Raw genomic sequence first — 23,748 nt, 5'->3', positions numbered from 1 at the left:
GAGCTTTTTTTTGCGCTAGCCTTTAATACTCTACTATTTAATTCACCATTTATTTCAGGTTTCCCAGGTTACACAGTGCAGTGATAAGGACTTTTGTCCTCATACAACACTACTCTGCAGCTATGATGGCAGTGTGTGGTCTTTCTCAGATGAAGAATTACACCTCAGTTGAAACTCTGGAAATCACTCAAAACCTAATAAACTCTTCAAGACAATGTCCTAGTGGTCATGGCCTCATGGTAGTGTTGAGAATTCCATGTACCCCGCTGGCTGCAGTGGCATATGAACGTCTGTATAATGTAAGGGAAAGACTAGCCCTTGAAGATAACTTTGAAATAATCTTGGGAAATCCTAATTCTGGAATCACAATAGGGAAGCACTTTGTGGAGCAACTAAAGGTAACTTGTAGAATGACATATACTGGGAAGCTTCATTAGGTGGGTAGGTGGGGACACTTGACTGGTGAGAGTTATGGTTATCTGCTGAAGTGTGAGTCTTACTAGTAAAAATGAACACCACTATAAGGAGCGTGAGTTTTATGTTTTATACATACTCTCAGTGACGCCTCTACTGTGCTATCTCTGGTTAGTACTCAGAGGAGCAGCTAGAACTTGATTTCCAGTAGCAACCCTCTCAAACAGTTGAACTGCTTTTATCTACAGAGACTGTGAGCAATAAGGAAAAAAAGCCAAATAAACGTGCCACAATTTTAGTAGACTTTTCTCACAAAATTACCCTAGTACACGAAGATTTTAGTCAGTGACCAGTTGAGAGCTATATTATTCTTGTCACCAGCAGGTGGCATGAAGACACCAAATCAGTGATGCCAGTTATGAGTCCTAGAGCACACCGGTACTCACAGACCAGGACTTTTTCTGGACTGTGTGTTTATTTATGGATTAATTTATATCCTTTAGGTCCAGAGTCATTGGGTTATCTGTTTAACAAAGGCCTCTGATACTTTCTTGCTTTTTGTAAAATTACCATAATCTGATCATCAAAACAAAAATTTAATTACATTCTTGGATGGTGTGTGTATATGTATGTGTATATACGGTACACTCTGTAATGTGTCTGATTCAATACATGTTAGATTAAGTCATGTGAGATTCAGGGCCTAATGCTGATCTCATTCTGCTATAAGTTAGGCACAAGTTATTGTGAAAAATCAGTGTTAATTCTGAATTGCATCCTTGTTATCTTCTCTGACATGCATAATAGTGGTACATGTCTGAATGTCAGAGGCTGAGTTGTCATACTGTTGGTCCTACTGTGTACTCCTCATCAGTAGATCAGTCTTGCAGTAAAAACGACTGACTGCTATAAGTAAAGCAGTACAGTCTGATGTTGAACAGTCAAACAATAGATCTAGCTATCAAACTTCTCATGAACTTACCAGGAAAACTGATGGCTTTGGCGAAAATCAGGAGGATTCAGGGGATAGCATCCATCCATTATCTGCAACAAGAGGCGATCCTCTGTGCTCTGGTCTGCCCCAAAACTCCTGCTTGGCTTTACTGGCCATTGTACCACATCCACTCCACCGATCTCTGCCCTGGCCTCAGTGCTATGCAGCTGGGAAGCTCTTCAGACTGGAACACACTGTCCAAATCTCCTCAGATTTGCAGCAGGCAGATTGCTACCTGTAATGCTCTAGGCACTGCGCAATCTACCCGTGTTGAAATTGGATCTGCTCTGTGGCTTCCTTTGGTGGAACATCCATCCACTCTACAAATGAATTCATTTAACAGATGATAAAAGTATATACTTCTGTATTTTCATCTGTGCACATAGGTATGTCCAGCAGTGTTTCTTACATTACACAGGTTTGGCAGAAAATTGAAGATGTAGATTGGAGGCCACAGACCTATTTGGAATTGGAAGGTTTGCCTTGCATATTGATATTCAGTGGTATGGATCCACAAGGGGAGTCTTTGCCACGGTAAGAAGATCCAGTATTTTTTCAATGGCAGCTTTTTATCCATTGTTTACTAAATGGCTAAAGATTAACTGTGTAATTACTTGTGAGACAAGAAAACAGATTTCAGTGTCAAAATGTTTCATTTCCATTTTCTGGCAGTTTTTATGTCATAAATAACCCCCCCATATTATTAATAATAACCTCCTGTTCACAGCAAGATATAAAGACATCAGAAAATATTATGAGAGTTATCACAGTTTAAAGGACAGAATAAAGGTATGTAAAAAAAAAATAAAGGTATAGAGACTTTAGAGACTTTAGCTGAGACATCTGCATGATGCTGGCATATGTGCTACAGGATGTGTGGAGAGATCAGTTACTGGAATGGCAGCTGGAAGCCAGACAGAATGTCCTGGTGCACTAAATGCTTTTGTATGTTCAACTGAATCCCATTCTGTGTGTTAAACTTAGAACCCAAATGATTATTCTTTTTCTTACACTGGTGCTAATGTTCAGCATACTAGATTAAGCTGCATAACTGGATTAAGAAAAAAGAAAAGTGTATGCACCAGTGCTAAACAAAAGACATGCTGTGTTCTAGCTCATCTGTAGTTCAAGCAGGTAAAGAAAAAAGTCCACCTTTGGCTGTGTTTGTAAAAGAAATAAGGAGTAGATTACAGTGAGTTTTCATACTAGCCCCTCTTGTTTCTCTCCAGATCACTGAGATACTGTGACCTACGTTTAATAAACTCCTCTTCTTTGGTAAGAACAAATTTGGAGCAAGAACTTGGTTTGGCAGCATACTTTGTGAGCTCAGAAATTCACACAGAGAAAGCAGTTGTGAATGATGTGTTAGAAAGTGACCCAGAGAAACTAAGCAGCACCGATAATGAAGATGAAGAAATAGCAACAGAAGGTATTATTAATAGTGATAATAAAAGATGATGTAAAACAATTGAGTTGTATTAGAAAAAAAACAGGATTGTATGGATACTTACTTGCTGACAGTTTCTGGAGCTAGCCTTACTGAGTAAGGTCTGCTCCTCAGTTCTGCCTCATGTCATTGCACTTGTGTTTTCTACACTTGCATTCTGCCAATGATGAAGATTCCTTCCAAGGAAACTGTATACAGTACATCTGAGTAGTCTTAAGTTATTAAATAGTATGGCTAGAAAATATATCTGAACATAGTAACTTCTGAGTACTTCTTGAAAATGTCCATGAATTCAAATTGATGATGTAGAGTTGGTGAGTTCATTATCTTAAAAGAGCAATTAAGAACATATAAACATGTAAACAAACAAACAAAAATTTCCCCAGGAACTGTTAAGTGTTTTTTTGAGTAATAGTTGATGGGTGTTATCAGCTATCATTAAGTTCTTTACATTTTTATTTACTATTATGCTTTGTAACTGGAAAATGAGGGATTTTTATCCCCCTAGTTTATTTAAATCTCCAACTGCTTACCTTTGTTTTCTATACTATGAGGAGGAAAAGAGCTGGTTACTCTTCATCTATTAAGTTCTTGCTCATTGATAATAAGGATAGCAGACTGAGTAGAACAAAAAAATATTTACTTTAATGAAATACGTACTATTCATAGAGAAATGAAATATCTGAGGTCATACTCAGATGTGATAAGTACTTCCCATTTAAAGTTCACTGAGATCATACGTGATCTGAGTCAAATGGGCACCTAAATTGTTAGGTGTCTGAATTGTAGTCCATGAAGTATGATATGCTTCTCCAGAGTCCAATTCAAAACACCTGAGGTAGACTTACAGTCTAAGTTTACTGTTGACAGGGCTTATGTATCTGTTTATCATGGTAAAACTGTACAGAAGCAAGCATTTTATACACCTAAACTAGGAACCTCAAGTGAATAGCCTTGGTGGCTGTCCAGCTATGGATTTTCATCACCAAAAGCCGAGATATAACCTGGCCATAAAGCTGTAATGTATAGGGTAGGAGGTAATTTCATAACAGTGGCAAAACAGAGCTTGTTGCATTTTGGTTTCCCTGACACTGGATTAGTGAGGAAAGTAAGACATGAGTAGAAAGATAAAATATGTTTGAGATACCTAGAAATTACCAGCTCCTGGCTGCAGCATTGGTTTTGTGTTGTTATTGCAGCTCAGCATAGTTAGATTAGACTCTAGGCTGATCAAGTATTGCATGGTAGTAATAGATACTCTCCATACTGAAAATAGTGTCAGAATGAGGACAAAAACCACACAAACTTGTGTACTTTTCCCTACTTGGACGATGTAGCTCTGTCTTCTTACACACTTATTTGAATAGTATTTTTTTTTTCTTTTTTCCTTAATACCATTCATGAAACAGGTTCTACTTCAGAAAAGAGAAGTCCAATGAAAAGAGAAAGATCTTGCTCCCATGACTCTGCATCTTCATCTCTCTCTTCAAAAGCTTCCAGTAAGACCTTAAGATTATCTCTATTTACATTTAGAACATAAAAGAGAACTTTTATTCATCTTATTAGATAAATAATAAAAGCTATGAATAATTAAGTTTTTGGTGAAGGCCTATTTTAGTGGGATCACTAAAGACAACTTCGAAAAAAATCAGATTTCTGAAATATACGAAATAAGATCTTTTCTTGCTTGAAAAATAATCATAGGGTGGGGTGCCTAAATCAGGCACTACTTCAGTATGTGCCGCTAAAGTCCAAACCTTCAGTTAGTACTGTGATGGCTGAGTGTGTTCACTGAAGCTATGACAATTTATGGAAAAGAAAACATTTCACATTTAAAAAAAACATCTTCTGAAAACCTGTAGGAGAAAAAGCATGTCCATTCTCATTGGTATTTATACCTTTTTGGTTTTGCTCAGGAAAGTTTGCAGATTAATTTTGCACTGTTTGAAAGCTCTTTTGGAGACGGATTATTTTTTAAATCTTCAGTTCCTTCTTAATCCGCAAACTGATGTAGAAAACATGAGACAACATTGAGGACTACTGTTGCTCTTTTGTCTGACAAATTTCTTTTCATGCTTTTTATGCAGATAATATTAAGAGGAGAGCTGAATAAAAGTGAGGAACAGAAATTGTATGTTAACTTCCTAGAATTCACAATCTCTTGCTGCTCTTAAACGCTGGGGTTTGTCAGTGACAGTAAATTCTTTTTCATCTGATTGTAGATTTCAACATGGTGACACGCATATTTGGCTCATGATTTCTTTTCTACAGAAAACTTTAATTTTCAACACTTAATTTCCAAAATTATTTTTTTTTTGCCCTTTAAAGTTGGCTGCTCATCAGTTTCACAGTATCCATGTGGCCTGCCTGTGGCTTTGTAGCCTCAATTTGCCTGTGGTTAAAGAAATCTTTTTTCCTTTTTTTTTTTTTTCCCCCCCTGTGCTCTTGGAGACTGGTATTTTGAGTTTACTTGAAATATATATGAATATACTGGTTTTATTTGAAAACATTCATACTGCTGGCAGTATTTTTTTGTATTTATTGCTAATGTCCTTCTGTGATTATTTTAGATTAATATGCAGCTAGAGTATATCTTACTATTTCTTGAGACCAAGAGAAACTATGGACTATTGATTTAATATATTGGGGTTTTTTTGTTTTGTTTTGTTTTGAGAACCAAGACTCTTATTTTTTTGTAGTTATTGCTAATGTCTTTCTGTGATTATTTTAGATTAATATGCAGCTAGAGTATATCTTACTATTTCTTGAGACCAAGAGAAACTATGGACTATTGATTTAATATATTGAGGTTTTTTTGTTTTGAGAAGCAAGACTCTTGTTGTCACTGTGAGAGGAAAGCTATTATTATTGATGTTCAGCTTCAGACAGATATTTCTAGTACTATGTGAAGACTGATTCCTCAAGCAGTTCCAGTCTACTCTGAAGACTATGAAGTATTTGCATCTCCTCTTTGGAATTCACTAAGCATGAAAGATACTCATACCAATTTCAAAAAATCAGCAAGTAGCTGTGAGGTGTATCTACATGAGAGTATGTGCTCTGACCTAAAGCTGTATGAATGCATTACTGCACTATATAGCACCAGAGGCTTGAGAGTCAGGTTTTATTAGAGCAGGTTAAGTGCTGCAGTGATGCAGAGATGTGTCAGATCAGAGCTGACTCAGAGGACTGTTTCTAGATGTCAGTCTGTGTAGAAATTTTTCAGTCTGATGGGGTAGCAGCCTGTGAATAATTTTTTTTATATGTTTTTAAACAATGGTTTCAGTAATTTTGTATTTGTCTTGGGTGATGAACACCTTAAGCAGGGAATGTATGAGAGCAGTAGAGTACTGACATCTTTCCTATGCACTTCAGTGTTTAAAAGTCACTTTCTGCATTGAGAAGAATACTCCAAACTAGTCCCATTATGGCTTCCTGTACAAGAAAAGAAAGGACTGAGATTTCAGTGTTTGATGTACATGCTCAGTAAATGATTATTTTTTTGTTGTTTTATAACTATGGCATTGACTAGCAGAGGTAGATGCACTGTGTTTAAATACGAATTTTCTTTTAGTTACAGCATTCTGTAGTGAACCATCTCCTCCTTTAATATCAGCAGTGGATACAGCAAAATCCCCCCACCAAGTCCTAAGCAACAGCACTGAAGAAACTACAAATAACTATGAAAGGCAGAAGCAGAAAGTAGACAAGGGGGCGCAAACAACAGTGAGCAAACACTTGCCACCGGTCGCTGAACAGCTGGAAACAAAACAAAACATAAAAAGTGCCCAGGTTTCTATCACGTCCTCATCCTCCTCACCTTTCTCCTCCTCTTCTTCCTCCTCTGCACCTACTCATAACTCCTTCATCCTACAAACCTCTCAATGCTCCATGACCAAAGCATCAAAACAGCCTCCCATAGTTTTCCTGCCCAAACTGGTTTATGACATTATTACTTCTACTGACAGCAGTGGACTTCCCAAATCATCTTCCCTTTTGCCTTACCATTCTGTTATGTGGGCGAGTTCTTTTCGCCCTCTTATGAGTAAGATGATGACTTGCACAGAGCAGTCTCTGTACTACCGCCAATGGACGGTTCCCAAGCCAATCCATATGGACTACAACAATAGAAATGAGGGCAGAATGGACACCTTCCACCCTAGGAGGCTGCTGCTGAGTGGGCCACCACAGGTATGTAATAAGAACAAGGTACTATCATTGACTTATTTCGTTTAATTTTATAATAATCTCAGAAAAAATAGATTTTTTTTTTTTTCATACTTGAATGTTTTTTTTTTTTTATGGAGAGTTGATTATATTTTGTTTCCTAATCCCTTCTAATAGAATAATCTTCCTTTTACTGCTAGCCAGAGTTCACAGACAACAAAGCTGCAGCAATGTTCATTTTTTGTCAGTCTCTCTACCTTAAGATGTTTTAAAGGATAGTTTGCTTAAGAGTTAGATTCCATGTATAATTTCAGATTGTTAAAGTTGAATATACATTTACATTTTAAATAAAGATCAAAGCTCTTCACAGAATTGCTTTCTTATAATGAATCTGAAGACAACCTGGGAGTTTGTAATTAAGTTTTCTCTATTTTCTCCACACAGCAAACAGAAATAGAAGCTGTTGTAAATAATACGTGCAAGAAGGTCAGTTCAGCTGTAGCAGAGCCATATTTACAAGATGAGTAGCTGACTTAAGAGTTTTTAAATCACTTTGAAGAGATATATGTAAATTAGAAGAGTCATAAAAAGTTCCTTCTCCTCTAAATTGCCTAAGAATGTTTAGGACTTATCTCTGAGCAAGGTATCTCCTACCTCAATGCACATGCTACATGCTAAAGGTAATATGTGCCTTTCATGTTCTGCTACGTATGAAGCAACAAGATAGGAAGAGACACCATGCCTACTGAGGGCACAAGTATGTCCTGTGAACCTCAGAAGTCAAAAAGATGAATCCAAACCAAGACAAAACTGCATCTTTCCACATACTGTGACATTAACCTAAAGAATTAATCCAAAAGATAGTTATTGATTTAATTTTCCATATGAGCCACTCTTCTATGCCCATCCACTGCAAAAGGAAACTATATATTGCTATTTGTTAAAAGGTGGTATTTCATTGTTCACCCAAATTTAAGGTGCACAAGAGTAGAAAAAGCATAAACAGGCTTTTCATTCTGGGATTTCCTGCAACAGTTCCTGTGACTCACAAAGGATCCCAGAAAGTACTCTGATAAGCAGTTTTTCACTGTCCATTCCTTTGATCTAAATTGTCCATGTTTGCCAAAGACTGAGGTATTATGTGATCAAGAAACTGAATTTCATACTCAGCTGCAGCATAAACCCAAGTATATTATGGAAGAGATACGTTCATTTCCATCTCAAAGGAAAACATAAGCTGTGGCAATTTTTGTTAGAATTTTATGTGCATACACATCAAACCATATAAAGATAGTATTCCCAAAGCCACGCAAAATATCCAGATTAACCAATAAGTAAATATTTCTTTGTTATTCAATTGGTTATGGGTCACAAATATGGATCTGTGATTCCCAGAAGCATCATTCAGAGACTTGTGAGAGCACAGGACATACCTGTGAGAAGGCTTTGATGTTGCACACACTTGATCCTTGCCTTTTAACTGATTATAGTTAAAACAGGCAGTTTGTTTATTCATTGGCTCTCTTCCAGGGTATGGTATTCAGCACTCTTCACTATCAAACTTTTTTTTTTTTTTACAAATACTGAATAGCACCTTGTTGACCCTCTGTACAGCAGTGAATTTGAGCCTTGGTAACAGTTCTTTTACCTGAAACTCCATCTCTTCTCCAGCTGTCTCCATACTGCAGGTTATTCCCTAGTCTTGCATTGGATCATACAGTTGATTCAGTTCCGAAAGGACAGTCTTCACTTGTGTATTCATTTTATATTCCTTAGTTCTTTCTGAAGAATATACCTACTTTACACAGAACAAATTCTCATGCATCAGATTAGAAGTACGATGTCTTTTTCATAAGTATCAAAATTTAGGGGTATATATTCATTTTGATATGTAGAAAAAGGCAACCATGTTACTTAAGTACTAAAAACTCCTATAAACCAAACAAAGAGCTGTAAAACTATATTTATTTTTGATTGGTTTAAGGTATAACTGTACAGTGTTTCTTCTAGGGAATAGTTACAACAAAAATATACAGAAATTAGAATTACCCTTCTCTTTTTTTTTTTTGAAGAAACTACTTTGATTCTTGAAATAGGTCTTTTTTTTTTTTTTTTTGAAGAAACGACTTTAATTCTTGAAATAGGCTTTACTCACATGTGTTTGATAATATTAATACTAAACATGAACTTAATGCTTAATGTATGAATAAATACAGGCAGAAATAAAAGCAATTATTTGATAGCAGCCCTCTGAGTGTTAATAACATCTGAGCTAAAGTATAAGACAGCCAGAGTACTCTCTTTTCAAAAATTAGGTAGTAGTTGTTTTCTTTATCAGACAGCAATGACTTTTCTAAAATTCAAATCAGGAAACAATTTGTTGGTTAAAATTAAAAACATGAAATCCACACAGGAAGAAAAGTAGGCACGTTAGTGAAATGAAATTATAATTGTCACTGTCAATGTAGCTAGTCATAAAGTACACCCACCCTTCTGTCACAGAGACATTTTGCCCTCTGTACTAGTCAAAATGTTTTGCTGGAAGACAATGCATTTTCACAGGTCTAGCTAAATGCATTAGAAGGCAATAAATGCATTATTTTTACATGAGGTTTAGGGAATGCAGAAAAAAATGAGTAGGTATAGAATAGTTCTATGTATTCACCTGTAAGACAGCTCACATCATTAAAGTCAAGCCATTGGTTAGTGAGTATGAATAAATATGAACCAGCCACCATGAACAACATGTATCACATCAATGGCTAAAAATCTAGACCCTAGTGCAGCCAAGAAAAGGCCTGTAAGGAAGCCTAAATTCACTAAAATATTTTTCTTACAATCATTTTAAAGTTCCTGAAACTGCAAATCAAGGTTTTTGTACCTTTGTTTTTTAATTGGATATTACAACATAGAGCTAGCATTTTCCTTAAGGGTGGAAGCTGCTCATGAGCATGGCTCAGTCCTATGGTACCACATCCAGGGAATGAAGCAAGCACATCTTGAGACACTTCCTAAGGAAGAAAACTGCTGCCTATATTTGGTTTTCCTCTACTCTTATTAAAATCTTATTGCCATGGGCTTATATGACATTGAGCTTATGTAAGAAAAATAGTAGGGAAATATTTAACGTGCTTATTGTTAGCTGTGTTTTAGAAGAATGTAGCAAGTGAAAACGAGGAGAAGAGCCAGCACCATTTGACCAGCTGTCTGTGGACCATCAGAGTGTTTTCTGTGAATCACCGCTGGTTTGCAGACCACAGTTTGAAAACCACTGCTGTGATATGTGAACAACTATTTCGCCTGGCAATTAAAACAGCAAAGCTTTATAGAATTATTTTCCCTTTTGCCATATTTCTCCAGATGTGAAGATGGAAAGTAGATGATACTTTATAGCAACATATAAGAATAATAAAGTACTTCTAGTGGTCTTGGTGTCCAGCATCTGGAACAAGTTAAAGAGAACTCATTGCTGTTAGATCTGCTGCAAGAGCATTTTCGGATGTCACTTCCATGAATAAGCATGGAGGCACACACATAATTTCTCTGACTGGCATATCTCTTCTGGATTCTTAGTTTGTTTTCACCTTATCCTTCATATCTCTGGCAAGCACAGTTCAGTGGTCAAAAGCTTTGGAGAACTTTCAACTCCTCTTAGGTTATATATGTCTTTGACATAAAAGCAAGACCTTCACACCTCTTGAATTTTCTGCATTAAGTCTTTAAAGTCCTATTTTTCCCTTCCAGCCTAAAACATTCTATGATTCTGTATTCCTTCCTCTTGCTCAGCTACAGCTACACTCTTGATGAAGAGCTGCAGTATAAATATATTAGTTTTTTATAGGCCAAATAATCCCTTATACTAAGGATAAAAATCGAAAACAAAACATTAAATCTTTGCAGGCCCAAAATTCCTTAGTTATCTTAAATTTTCACAAGATTTGATATTTCTAGTTATTAGTTGTCTGAGATTTTCTTCTTCCCAGTCTGATTCATCAGATTTCTGTCTTCCAAATTCAGGTAGACAGAAACAAATTAGAGCAATCCTTCCATTACTTGGGAATATTTGTCCCTAAGTGCCTTATCTGTTAAGGCAATGGATGCTGCCATGCATTTGAGGAACCTCTTTCTGGGACGTAGAGCTGTCTGTAGTAGCAGCACTCCTCACGTACGTTTTGTTTCAGGAATCACAAAAATGCAGCCCAGTTTCAGGATCCTTCATTCTTTTCATCCCTTGGCAGCTTTTGTGTGCAGAGCAAAGACAAGATATGGAGAAAATCACCTTGCTCAGAGTATTTGCTTACCAGTCATTGTCACTGTTAATATATATATTATGCTTAAGCCCAGAGTGACTAATTAGGATTAACACAGCATTGTACTAGGCTGCTCTAAAGTTGTGTAAAGCTACAACCCAATCACATATCCAGTTTAAAATTTCTTTGGAGATCTCACATTTTGTTGCAACTGGGAGATGAAGAACGGGCAAATATTTGCTTTATGCTTCAAAGGTGTTCATATCCTGCTTGCAGGATTGTTTTGCAGCTACGTATTGCTGAAACCATGGAAAAGAGGAGTGGTGACAGGTGTGCAAGAACTTTCTGGAGAGATGTGGAAGTTTTATTCATTGACAGCTATTTAGTATTTTCAAACAAAGACAATCTACACAGTTCCTTTTCGCCTAGAGAAACTACATATAGAAAACAATACAATTAATTTTAAAGGTGCATTTACCTATCTGGGCATGCTGTAAATTCAGTTGTTCAAGGTTCTTCCGTTCTGCAGTAGACACTGATTGTAGATGAGAAGTCATTCTTTTCTCATTTTCCTTTTGAAAATCATCCACTCAAAATGACCTAGAAAAGGCATTCTCCATTTCACTAATTTTTTTTTTTTCAGTAGCAAATACAGGCAAATTTGTAAATGAAGGGAGTCCAAATACAGATGTTGCTATGTGCTCAGCCTGCTCTCTCTCCTGGCAGAGAAACATTTTGAAAACAAGAGATTCCTGCAAGCTTCTACCAGCATTTTACATATAGTGTTGCTAATACTAACAGTTCATAAAGCTCATAGTGCTGTATTGGACACTTTTTATGTGGCAGATAATGAGATTGAATAAGATATGATGCATGGAATATCGTAAATACATATATTTTAGTTTAGTGGTTAGTGGCTTGCAGTCCTGTGGTTTCCAACATTTTTGACTCATGACACTACAGCTTTGTGTATACTTGGGTCAACTGACAACTGATACTTTTCATCTCACTACCACGTAGTAGTAACCTAATCTCTCCCAGATACAGTGTTGAAAAACATTGGTGAAGACTTATTGAAAGAGAAATACATGATTTTGATAGAGTAAGGTTTAAATGGTTACCAAAAACAAACAAAAAAATATTTTCAGCCTGTACTGTTGATAATTCTAAGTATATATTTCAAATAATTTAGGAATCAGTTTTTCACATAGATACCTGACACAAAGGGAACAGGTTGTGTACTTTTGATAAACGGTCCCTCATTTGTGTGAAATCAGGGAAGTGTTCATCTGTCCGTCCACCCTGTGTTTAGTGAAATGATGATCAGAGGCACTTTAAAAGAGTATGTTCATAAAGACATATAAAGGTATTCTCAGAATTGAGAGAAACCCAAAGTATTTTCTTCTGGAACAAAGTACAGTCAGGTTTTCCTCAGAGGTGGGATAAGAAGATGTTTTTGTTTAGCTCACCAGTGACTGCAGCCAAGTTTAGAGCCTTGTTCCAGGGTCAGTAGAAACATTCTCATAAGTCTTGGTGGATTTTACACAAAAACCCAGACTGGGTGCTAGAAGCATCAGGTCCGTGGGCTGACTATGGTCCATGCTATCATTTCCTCTGTTCAAAGTCACTTTTTTTTTCCGTGTTACATGGCTAACAGAGAGTTGTGTGCTGACATGTTGTTTACCATGAGTACCTGCAAGGCTTACTCGGCCCCCAGCAGGGATAATGGTGTCCTTTTCTACCCCTGCCAAGCAACTGTTTAAAATGCAGTCTGATTTATTAAGAATAACAGATAATAAACTTGGACCAAAACAAATCTTTACCTACTCTTGCTTCAGCTTCAAAGTCTCCCCTTCCCAAAAGTTGGGAGAAAATGAAATTTTCACTTAACATACACAGAAAATAATAAATTCAATACCAATTTAGCAGTTCAACACAACCATGCTTCTGACATGTCCTAGCAGTAATGGCAGTGAAGCTGGGTTTTCAATTCAGTAGTAACATAGACTTAGTCCAAAAAACCCCACTTTGTGAAAACAGTTGGGGCAGAATGTGTCATAGCTGATCTACATGCTACCTTCACCCTGTACAGGTGTCACACTAGTCTTAAGTTGTCAGCTTGTCATCAGTGCTATTTTGAGGCTCAACTGTACACACACATGAAATCATGGTGTGGTCATTGTCCTCTGAGAATGACATCAGCTTGCTGGTCTCTTTTTTTCTCATTGAAACCTATTGTGTAGTCCTTCCTGTTCGAGTGTAATGGTTTGTAAAGCTGTCTGCTTAGATATGGTATTGTTTACTTGATGTTATAATCAGCAAAATTTATGTGGAAGACAGAACACGCCACTGAGTAAATCACTGGCTGTGGCTTACACCTTTCAGCTGAAAAAACTATAAAAGGGCAGCATTAGTATTTGGCATAATGAAGAGAAAATGTATAATACTGTGTCGGAGGAGTAAAAAAGAAAGGAGAAAGTTATAATCTTAAGAAAATTTTAAACCATATTTTTAGAGTCTAGTTTTAAAACAGTGGAGAGGAAATACTATATTTTCAGCACAAGAGGTGGAACAAAATATTGTTATGTATACCATGTCCTCCAGCAGTGGAAGTGGCCTGCAGAAGTTCTCCTATGGATGGAGTTCTTCAGGATAGTCAGTGTACTTCATTAGTGGTCAATATACTGGAAACGTGTGAAAATAGAAAAGGGCGGAGGTAACTCTTTAGTTATCTTGCAGTTTGAGAAGGAGTTTTTGGAACATTTTATGAGCTTGTATGAATTTTTACAAATTCATTGCCTTTGTTGAAACCATCAGGTGGGAAAATTCTCATCTGTAGGCCTATAGTTAGGTTTGTGATACAAAATGAATTTTCCAAACTAGGTTCCTGCATAGACAGAACAAAACTGTTGAGCATTTAAGCATCACATTTATGCCAAGGAATTTACTAATACAGGAATATGCAACTGCTGAATATTAATATTTCGTTTCACTGTAGCTGCCAATTCCATATATGTGGAAAAATAACATGTTGAAAAATAGAAGTTTACTTTTCTATTTTTTTCTAATTTATATATTTACAGATAGGGAAAACAGGTGCCTACCTGCAGTTCCTCAGTATTTTGTCCCGAATGCTAATTAGACTGACAGAAGTGGATGTTTATGATGAGGAAGAAATCAACATTAGTAAGTTCTTGTTATAAAAGTATTTGCTTCTGGAAACTGTAGAAAATTGTTATGTAAAATTGAAAAGTAGCTGTCTATATATTCTATGCCATTCACATTTGCAAATAATTTGCATTACTGAAATATTTTAAGGAAATTTGTTTGATCTTCAACAGATATTTAAGAATATTTTATTATTTTGCTTATCATTTAGAATTCTGTCTCCCTCATTAAGAAAACCACACACCTCTGATTTTCTTGAAAAGTAATCAACAACATTTATGTATACTAAATGATATCCATACAGTGGTTTTGAGTTTAGAATTGGAAAAAACTTTTGTGGCAAGGTATATAAAAAGAATCAGTGAAATTCTGGCAGATTTATACTATGTTGTGCAATGTCATTTTCTAAGTAAATAAGACAACATGAGGGAGGAAAACAGTTCCTGCTCTCTAATAGATAATTTTAGCTCAAGTTGCCTTTATTTACATTGCATTATTCCCCTGTGTTTCCAGATATATTTCTGACACTCAACCTTGGTAATTAAGGTCTGTATTATATAAAAAAATGTGTGATATTTTATGGAATATGTCTAATTCTGCACTGAAAGCATGTCCACAGTCAGCTGTGGAGAGTTTCAGGTGGGTGCTACCTGCCTGCTAGCTGCCTCTGTGAGACCCTGGCTGGAAGCTCTTCAGTCATTTCATTATAGGACCATGTCCAGGACTTGTCTCTAATGGCTTTTTGGAGTCTTCTTTCAGACTGAACTGTGCTCAAGGCAGCTATTCCCTAAGTTTTATAGTAAAACCTGTGGAGCAGGTGACCTCTGCTAGAGGAGAGCTTTGTGCAAGGAATCCTTTGTATTTTAGGTAAGATTTTAGAGGTAACTCGCAGTCAAGGCATGAAGGTAATTTTAGCATCTGACTAATTCCACCTGAGCTTCACATTTACTCTGGGTGCTAAAAGACAGGGTCTCACCTGTTGTAGATAATAATTTAGTCTATAGTCATAGACATGGAGTTATGGCTCTTTACAACAGCTTGCGGCTGACCTCCAAACTGAACTGCTCACTACTGTCTATTTTACTCTTGTCATATCTTTCATCCTCCTGACAAAGAGGGAGAAGCATTGTACTTGTGTACATTTGGGCTGTTATATCTGTTAACCTGTTTCAGAAAAAGACATGATTTCACTGCAAATTATACCAATACCATTTGCTATTTTTCTCCTACCCTAGGGTGAGTTATCTTTGATTACTCTGATTTTATTACTAGAAGGGGCATTTGACTTTAGCTCTGCACTACACTTAATACTGCAATTTCTGAAGCTTTAAAAGGGCTTCTTTTCCTCAGAGTAACCTATTTTTCCTCAACTGAGTTCACAAATGTCGTGTTTAGTGGAAAGACTCCAAATTCCTGAATGCAGATAGATGAGACTTACCAGATCCTTGATATGGTTTTCATCATCCTACCAGATGCTCCAGCAGGATACAGGGGTTTTAAACTGATAACAAAGGTTTAAAAGCCAGAGTTGTCTTGAGGTATGAGGTACATTTGTTCAAAGGTGCACCTCTTGATGCTTAATAATATTGCTTTAAAAATTATAGTTACATGAATTCTTATTTTTTAATAATATTGTAGACTTAAAAGAAGAATCTGATCAATACTACCATCAGCCTGGAGATATATGGCCAGATTTGGAGACATTTAAGAAGATGCCTTTTGACTACACTATCCATGACCCAAAATATGAAGACGCAAGCCTGATTTGTTCAAAGCTGCAGACTATAAACAGTGAAGGTTAGAATTTGAAGGTCAGACTGTAGAAACTCCACTCTCAGTGATTTTCAGAACTTAACAGGACAAGGAGAAACCTTGAACAACTTGATCTGATGCTGAAAGTCTCAGTAAAAGATTTGGCCAGATGAATTAACAGAAGTGTTTTTCAGCAGAAATTATATCTCCCCTTCCTCCAGCATCCCAAAAAGGAGATCCTTTTTTAAAATGTGCATATTTGCTAAAGAACATCACTAAATTAGCTGAATTGATTTCACATAATCTACTGTGATATCCGTCACAGGATGGCAAATGTCTGTCATAAATTCTTTTTTACTATGTATTACTTTTGCAAGCATTCAACCAATTATAACAACAACAACTGGTTGCCCAGAGAAGTGATAGATGACCCATCCCTGGAAACAGTCAACGTCAGGTTGGACAAGTCTCTGAGCAACCTGATCTAGTTGAAGATACCCTGGCTCGCTGCAGAGGCTTTGGACTAGATGACCTTTAGAGGTCCTTTCCAGCCCAAACCATTCTGTGATTCTGTGAACAATGATAATTTTAATAATTTGGCTTTGCTTACACCTCGCCTTATGTGAAATCTGTACAGAATTACCATGATCATGAATTTGCAGATACTTCTTTGTAGTCCCTTTCCTGTATGTAGCAATTCATAAAACATACTATGCTCAGAATGAATGCATAGTTTGTTTTGCATGTGTTTAATCATGCCATTGTTCCTATAAAAGCTAATTACAGTGACAGAAACAGTTTACCACAAAGGAATACATTCTGGCCTTGAATATATGTTGCATTTAAGTTGTTTCATTTTTTAATAGAGAGATCAATGAGCAGGAGACAAGAGGATATGTACACACGCCGCCAAACAACTAGGATGAGATTGTCCAAGTATGCAGCATATAACACCTACCATCACTGTGAACAGTGTCACCAGTATATGGGTTTCAATCCCAGGTACCAGGTAAAGATTTCTAGCTATTGCTCTGCAGATTGGAAACTGAAGCAGGCACAACCCAAACATGGGCGGGGGTGTGTGTGTCGTTGTGCATTCACTGTATTTGAATAGGCTTAGAATTTGTATATGTGTATTAAAACCAGCTGATTTACAGATGTTATTTCTTGAAATTTGCCTGCCTTGGTGAGACTGCAGGTTTGGGGGCATCAGAGGACTGATCCTCGCCTCATTTACACTTGCTTATTCAGCACTGTAATCTGCATCCTACTTGTGTACTACCAGTTAAATCTACTTTCTCAGTAAACTTTTCCCATTGGGACATGCTTACATTTTCACCTGTTACAGGAGTAGTCCAGCACAGAGCAGTCTACATGTGGCATACAGATTATCATCCAATATAACCCTCCAGTTTCCCACCTATTAGCATGTGTAGAGGGAAGTATTAGCATTATGAATACTGGGGTTTATGTGTCAGTATTTCTGAAAGCCAAGAGTGGCCTAGAAGTATTGATACCAATTGCAAGATGAAGCCGAAGCAATGGTTTCAAAAGAGGGAACGGTTGGTTTGATGTATTTATTTATTTTTAATATATGCTCTAGGCTAAGGGACATTGCTTATTACCTAATGAATCACGAGGTAAAATCTAATGCAATACAGTAAGTGATTGTAATCTGTGTGTTAATGTTATAAATGTGTGTTAACTACACTGAGACTTTGTAGTTTGACTCTAACCACTGGAATTATCCTGTTTTTTTCCATCCTTAGCTTTATGAGTCCACTCTGCATGCATTTGCCTTTTCCTATTCTATGCTGGGAGAAGAGATCCAGCTTCATTTTATCATTCCAAAGTCAAAGGAGCATCATTTTGTCTTTAGCCAACCAGGAAGACAATTGGAAAGCATGAGGCTGCCACTAGTCACAGATAAGGTAGATGGATAGTTATATCTATGTTCAAATATGGTAAAGAGACATCATCAATTTAAAAATCTGTTGAATTCAGATTCTTTACACTTCTGGTCCTACTGTGAAGACGTAATGAAGATGTCCTGATACTGACCTTGTGTTTTCTCCCAGAAAGGGAGAGAAGAAGCAAAACTGCCAAGCCACCAATAAGCTGTTTCTTTTGCTCATTATCAAGGTTGATCCTTTGGTATAAACACGCTTATCATGGGAGAAAGGTCTTTGGTTTTGGATTTAAGATGTTAGAGTGAGAGTGCTTTCAGTAATGAGCCTCAGAGACATGGTTTTGTTTATCATAGAGTTGGTGAGAGAAAGCAGTTTTTTACTGTTGGAGGAAGGCAGTAGATTATCCTGCCATACTGCACAAATGCTCTGCTGCTTTCACATAAAATAAGGCATTCAAAGAATCTTTGTCATGGCCTCAAGACTGTCCATGGTTGTAGAAAACACTTTGTAAGGTCATCTATCCCTTAGGCTATGCAAACTCTGATGTTGGCCTTTACAGTGACTCCTGATATCTGTGTCGAAAATGAAGCTTGTCTTGCTCAGGCCTTGCTGCTTGAAGCCATTTGTGGAAAAGTAGTAAGCTGTAAGTCTTCTATCCTGGAGAAAACAAGATGCTTCCAATAAACAATAGTATGACCCTCCAGTGCAGGCCTTTATGTCCAGTTCCAGTTTGAAATGAGACAACCCAAGCAGCAGCACAGCAGCAACTGCACAATGTGAGGATGAAACCTCCTGCTTTTCCTCACCCAGTAAACTTGTGCTTGGCTATGCAATCTGAACTGTGGATTCTTTCCTTGCTTCTGCCACTGACCCTCTTTGAGGCTTTGCCAAAACCATTTATTCTTCTTTTGTTTCTTTCTCAGTTCACTCACCCCAAAATAGTGCCTGCAATCTTGCTGCAAGCTTGAAATGTGCTGTGAGATATAGACCTAGATTATCAATGCATTATAAAGTATTTTTCTTGATCCACTTTAAATTCCTTTTTGTAAACTCTGCTAGCATAAAATCCACTATTTTGTGCTTTAGCAGTTTTAAATCTGTAGTTCTTAATTGCGAGGGCTTTGAGGAATCTTTGTAAAGGGGCACACTTTTATTCTGGGTCCTTAACAACCTGACGTAGGGACACAGGCTAAAATCAGTTGCCCAGACTGGAACAGTCCTGCATGTCTGTAGAAACAGGACTTTTAGAAGCTGTGCTAGCAAACTTGGAAGCACCTAGTGAGTTTCAATGCATTCAAGACTGGGTGATAGCCAGTCAGAAGGGGGTTACAGCAGTTTTGAAGTAAGGTGTTTCTTACCATCTGTTATCATATGGACCTAAATCCTATTACAGATTTAGCTTCAAGGCCCCTGTCCACTTGGCTGGTCAAGGTTAGGAGGCCGATCCAGTCCACCACACTCTCATCAGTCAAATAAGCTAAGTGTGAGAGAGTTTTCTTTTTCCCAACTCTTTAAGAAATTGCTTATTTTCCTATTAAGCTGATATAAAATGTACCCATTTGACCAGTGTCAGTGAATCTGATTTACTTTCCTGAATGATCTGTTTCTCTTTGTTCAAAAGTCCTCCATCTTAACAAAAAATTTTCACTTTTTTTTTATCTAGAGTGAAGATTACATAAAAAGCCCCACTTTTACACCCACCACTGGTCGCCATGAACATGGACTTTTCAATTTATATCATGCAATGGATGGAGCCAGTCATTTGCATGTTTTAGTTGTCAAGGAGTATGAAATGGCCATATATAAGAAGTACTGGCCCAACCACATCATGCTTGTTCTTCCAAGCATTTTCAACAGTGCAGGAGTAGGTAAGTATAACAAAGAGTGCTAAACAAATGGGGGCAAACAACTTGGGCTCTTGAGATGTTGTTACTCAGGAGTGAGATATAGACTCACCCCTTGTATCTAGCATATCCAATCTGGTGATCTGGATTCTCTTTGAAGAAATGTGTTACAGCTGAAGATGCAATTGGCTTGATCAGGTCACCTGAAACATTCTAGATAAATTGCACCCCAGAAACGCTTATTCTCCTCTGTTGATTTTAAAGGGATCTGAGGGTGTTAACTCAGATCACAGAATCATAGAATCATTTTGATTGGAAGAGGCCATCATGTCCAACCATTAACTTAGTACTGCCAAGTCACCACTAAACCATGTCCCTAAGCACTGCATCTACACATCCTTCAAATACCTCCAGGGACGGTGACTCCACCACTTCCCTGGGCAGCCTGTTCCAATGACTGACAACCCTTTCAGTGAAGGAATTTTTCCTATTATCCAACCTAAACCTCCCCTGGCACAACTTGAAGCTGTTTCCTCTTGTCCTATCATTTGTTACCTGAGAGAAGAGACTGACCTCCACCTAGCTACAACCTCCTTTCAGGTAGTTGTAGAGAGCAATAAAGTCTCCCCTGAGCCTCCTCTTCTCTGGGCTAAACAATCCCTGTTCCTTCAGCTGTTTCTCATAAGACACATTCTCTAGACTCTACACCAGCTTTGTTGCTCTTTCAATATGCTCCAGCATCTGAATGTCCTTGTAGTGAGGTGCCTAAACCTGAACCCAATATCTGAGGTGCAGCCTCACTGGTGCTGAGTACAGAGGGCTGATTCCTGCCCTAGTCCTGCTGGCTGCACTATTTCTGATACAAGCCAGGATGCTGATGGCCTTCTTGTTTGCTTGGCATACTGCTGGCTCATATTCAGCTGACTGTCAACCAATATGCCCCAGATGGAGTTACCTGCTCTGTTTCCTTGTGGAAAGAAGTAGTGTTTGCATAGGCTGATACACCGATTTAGGTACATCTCTTAGCTACGTTCTGCTAATACAATACCTGTGAAATATTCAGTACCTTGCTTTTACTTCTGGAACAACTTACAGACATCAGTAGTGACAAACATGCAAAGTAGACCATCAGGAGAGACCTTTCCCATGTTATTCAGCTGGTCAATCAACAGAATCATAGAATGGTTTAGGTTGGAAAAGACCTTTAAGGTCATTGAGTCTAACCATCAATCTAACTCTACCAAGTCCACTGCTAAATCATGTCCCTAAGCACCATATCTACACAACTTTTAAACACATCCAGGGATAGTGATACAACTACTACCCTGGGCAGCCTGTTCCAGTGTTTGATAACCTTTTCAGTGAAGAAGTTTTTCCTAATATCTAACCTAAACCTCCTCTGGCACAACTTGAGGCCATTTCCTTTTGTCCTGTGACTTGTTACATGTGAGAAATATCTCTGTACGTTTGCACTAAGAGGTGCTAGTGGAGCCAAATATCTGTGAAGTTAAAAGACTCAGTTGCTAAAACCTTAAGACACAAGCCAAGCTTCATTGTGTGTGCATCCCAGTGTGGTCCTACAAGTCACTTGCTTGGCACGTGACAAAATAAGTCATCTCTGGGGAGTGTCAGGGTGTTAAAATCTTCAGAGTGATTCATACCCTGGTTTGCAGAAATATTAATTTTAAAAGGCTTCCAGGTTGAAAGCAAACAATTTTTGCCCCTACTTTTAAACTGATGTTTTATGTCTTTGGTTTCAGGTGCCGCACACTTCTTGATAAAAGAGTTGTCTTATCACAACTTGGAGCTTGAACGAAATAGGCAGGAGGAGCTGGGAATAAAACCCCAGGATATTTGGCCTTTCATTGTCATTTCAGATGACTCCTGTGTTATGTGGAATGCAGTAGAAGTTGATTGTTCAGGAGACAGAAAAAGGTAAAGACAGTAATACATGCTTTTTCAGCTCATCTCTTTTAACCTTTCACTGCATATCAGTTTTGAAATTACATTTGATACACTACAACTTTTACCCTCTACAAGCAGAGAATAATATTTGCCTAATGAGAGAAGTATTTTCCCAAGATATCTGCCTTTGACTAGCACATACTTTAGTGCCTGTTTGTCATTCCTGTCCCTGAGGACTTCAGTGCCCTACAGCCTCTGCTGTATAGCTTGACTCTGGTTATAACTAGAATTACTTGGACTGCAGATTTCAGACTCTGTAAATAATCCTTGTTGAACTGGGCAAGCATGGACATTCAAATGTACATTTTTCACAGGATTTTTCTAAGGAAGTTAAAGGTATTTCTGTGCAAGTTGTATAACTGATTTCCTCTGGCTCTTGTCAGTCTCGGTCTGTATGGCCTCTTTATTAGCTCCCCAAATCCCCAAACAAGTATTTTTGTTACTTTAGAACATTGTTTGTACTAGATTTTTTTACCCATTCCCAGAATGATGCTATGCAGGATTTACAGCAAATCTTCAAAGGGAACTAAACTCAGTGAAAACTGAGATTTATGAATGCTAGGGATGGACTAGGTGGATATTATACTTCTCACTTAAGTTATGGCACGAAGTCAGCAACCCTCCCAGAGTCATTTGGAACATTATCCAGGTAACTTTAAAAGTTTATGTATCTGAGTGAATATTCTGAAACATCCAGATTGTTTCAGAACTGTCATACCAGTCCCCATGATAAAAGACTAGTTATTTTTAAGTTTTAATTAGAGTGAGAGGCAAAAAGTACAGTACAAAAGACTACTGAATGAGGTAATGACAACAATGAAACTACGTGATACTTCTAACTACTTTTGACTGTTAAGAATTGCTCTTCAGCTGAATGAAATTCTGTATATTCTCCATATACTTTTAAATTAACACATTTTCATAACTGTTGTAGTGACTATAAATGGACCGAAAGGAATGTTTCCTTGAAGCAAATTTTGCAGCATATTGAAGCAACTCCCAATGTCACTCACTATGCCCTAATTGGAATGAGGAAATGGTCTAGTAAAACAAACAGTGCTGAGATCAAGGAACCATTCTCCTGCTGTCACGTGCATGATTTCATTATGTTGAATGTTGATCTGACACAGAACGTACAGTACAATCAGAACAGGTAAGTGAATCAGTAGCATCTTTCAATAGAGATAATGAACCAAATAAGAGAAGTTTCACAAAAGCTTGGGGTTTTTTTTGAGGAGCTTGTTAATGGGATGCAGACAGATTTTGCTTTTTTTACAGAGGGTTCAAATCCTTCCCAAACTGCCAACAATTAGAAAAAGATATGAATTTCCATAGCTCAAAACCCCCCAGTCTTATCTGAATTACAGGGTAGACACACTCAGCAGTGTGCCCTGCAGTACTGGTCACCCAGTTGTCTAGTCCAAGTGGCCTCTTGGTAAACACTTAGCTTCACTCCCTTCCAAAGGAAACAGGGTTCTATAGGTGAATGGTGCATAACCAAGTCTCTACACACCTAGACTTAGATAAATGAACATCAGCCAGTATACTTCTCAGAAGAACTCTCCTGTCTCAGGAAGATGTCTTTTGAAGTCCAAGCTTACTTATAAGTGCAGGGAAACCTTTCTGCTTTCATTAGCCTGTGAATAAACAGACAACCTCAATTTCTGTTGTCACCAGCTTGAGACTTTAAAAGTGTATTTTAAACTTGCTCTCTTGCATCTTCTAGTGCAGAACTCTGCTTCCAGGCTGTCTAGCTCTATTACACTATGAAGCATTGTGAAGGGCTAATGAGGACAACAATAAAGCAAAGTGCTGTGAGTACAGGCAGCAGTATTAA

General features: G+C 37.6%; 1 protein-coding gene across 1 annotated transcript in view; it reads left to right on the top strand.

The window, feature by feature from the left end:
• Window positions 1-23,748, top strand: part of GREB1 (growth regulation by estrogen in breast cancer 1) — a 60,036-nt gene that overhangs the window by 30,139 nt on the left and 6,149 nt on the right. The window contains exons 17-28 of the mRNA XM_008947672.1: window positions 59-398; window positions 1,827-1,942; window positions 2,638-2,837; window positions 4,265-4,354; window positions 6,430-7,046; window positions 14,356-14,458; window positions 16,079-16,237; window positions 17,059-17,201; window positions 17,962-18,123; window positions 19,766-19,970; window positions 21,707-21,881; window positions 22,846-23,064. Coding sequence (XP_008945920.1) covers window positions 59-398; window positions 1,827-1,942; window positions 2,638-2,837; window positions 4,265-4,354; window positions 6,430-7,046; window positions 14,356-14,458; window positions 16,079-16,237; window positions 17,059-17,201; window positions 17,962-18,123; window positions 19,766-19,970; window positions 21,707-21,881; window positions 22,846-23,064 — 2,529 coding nt within the window. The remainder of the gene's footprint in view (window positions 1-58; window positions 399-1,826; window positions 1,943-2,637; window positions 2,838-4,264; window positions 4,355-6,429; window positions 7,047-14,355; window positions 14,459-16,078; window positions 16,238-17,058; window positions 17,202-17,961; window positions 18,124-19,765; window positions 19,971-21,706; window positions 21,882-22,845; window positions 23,065-23,748) is intronic.

Source organism: Merops nubicus, unplaced genomic scaffold, assembly GCF_000691845.1.
Source record: "Merops nubicus isolate BGI_N331 unplaced genomic scaffold, ASM69184v1 scaffold6259, whole genome shotgun sequence".
NCBI classification, from domain to species: Eukaryota; Metazoa; Chordata; class Aves; order Coraciiformes; family Meropidae; genus Merops; species Merops nubicus.
Note: the sequence above shows the minus strand (reverse complement) of the source record. Positions and strands in the feature narration are given on the sequence as shown.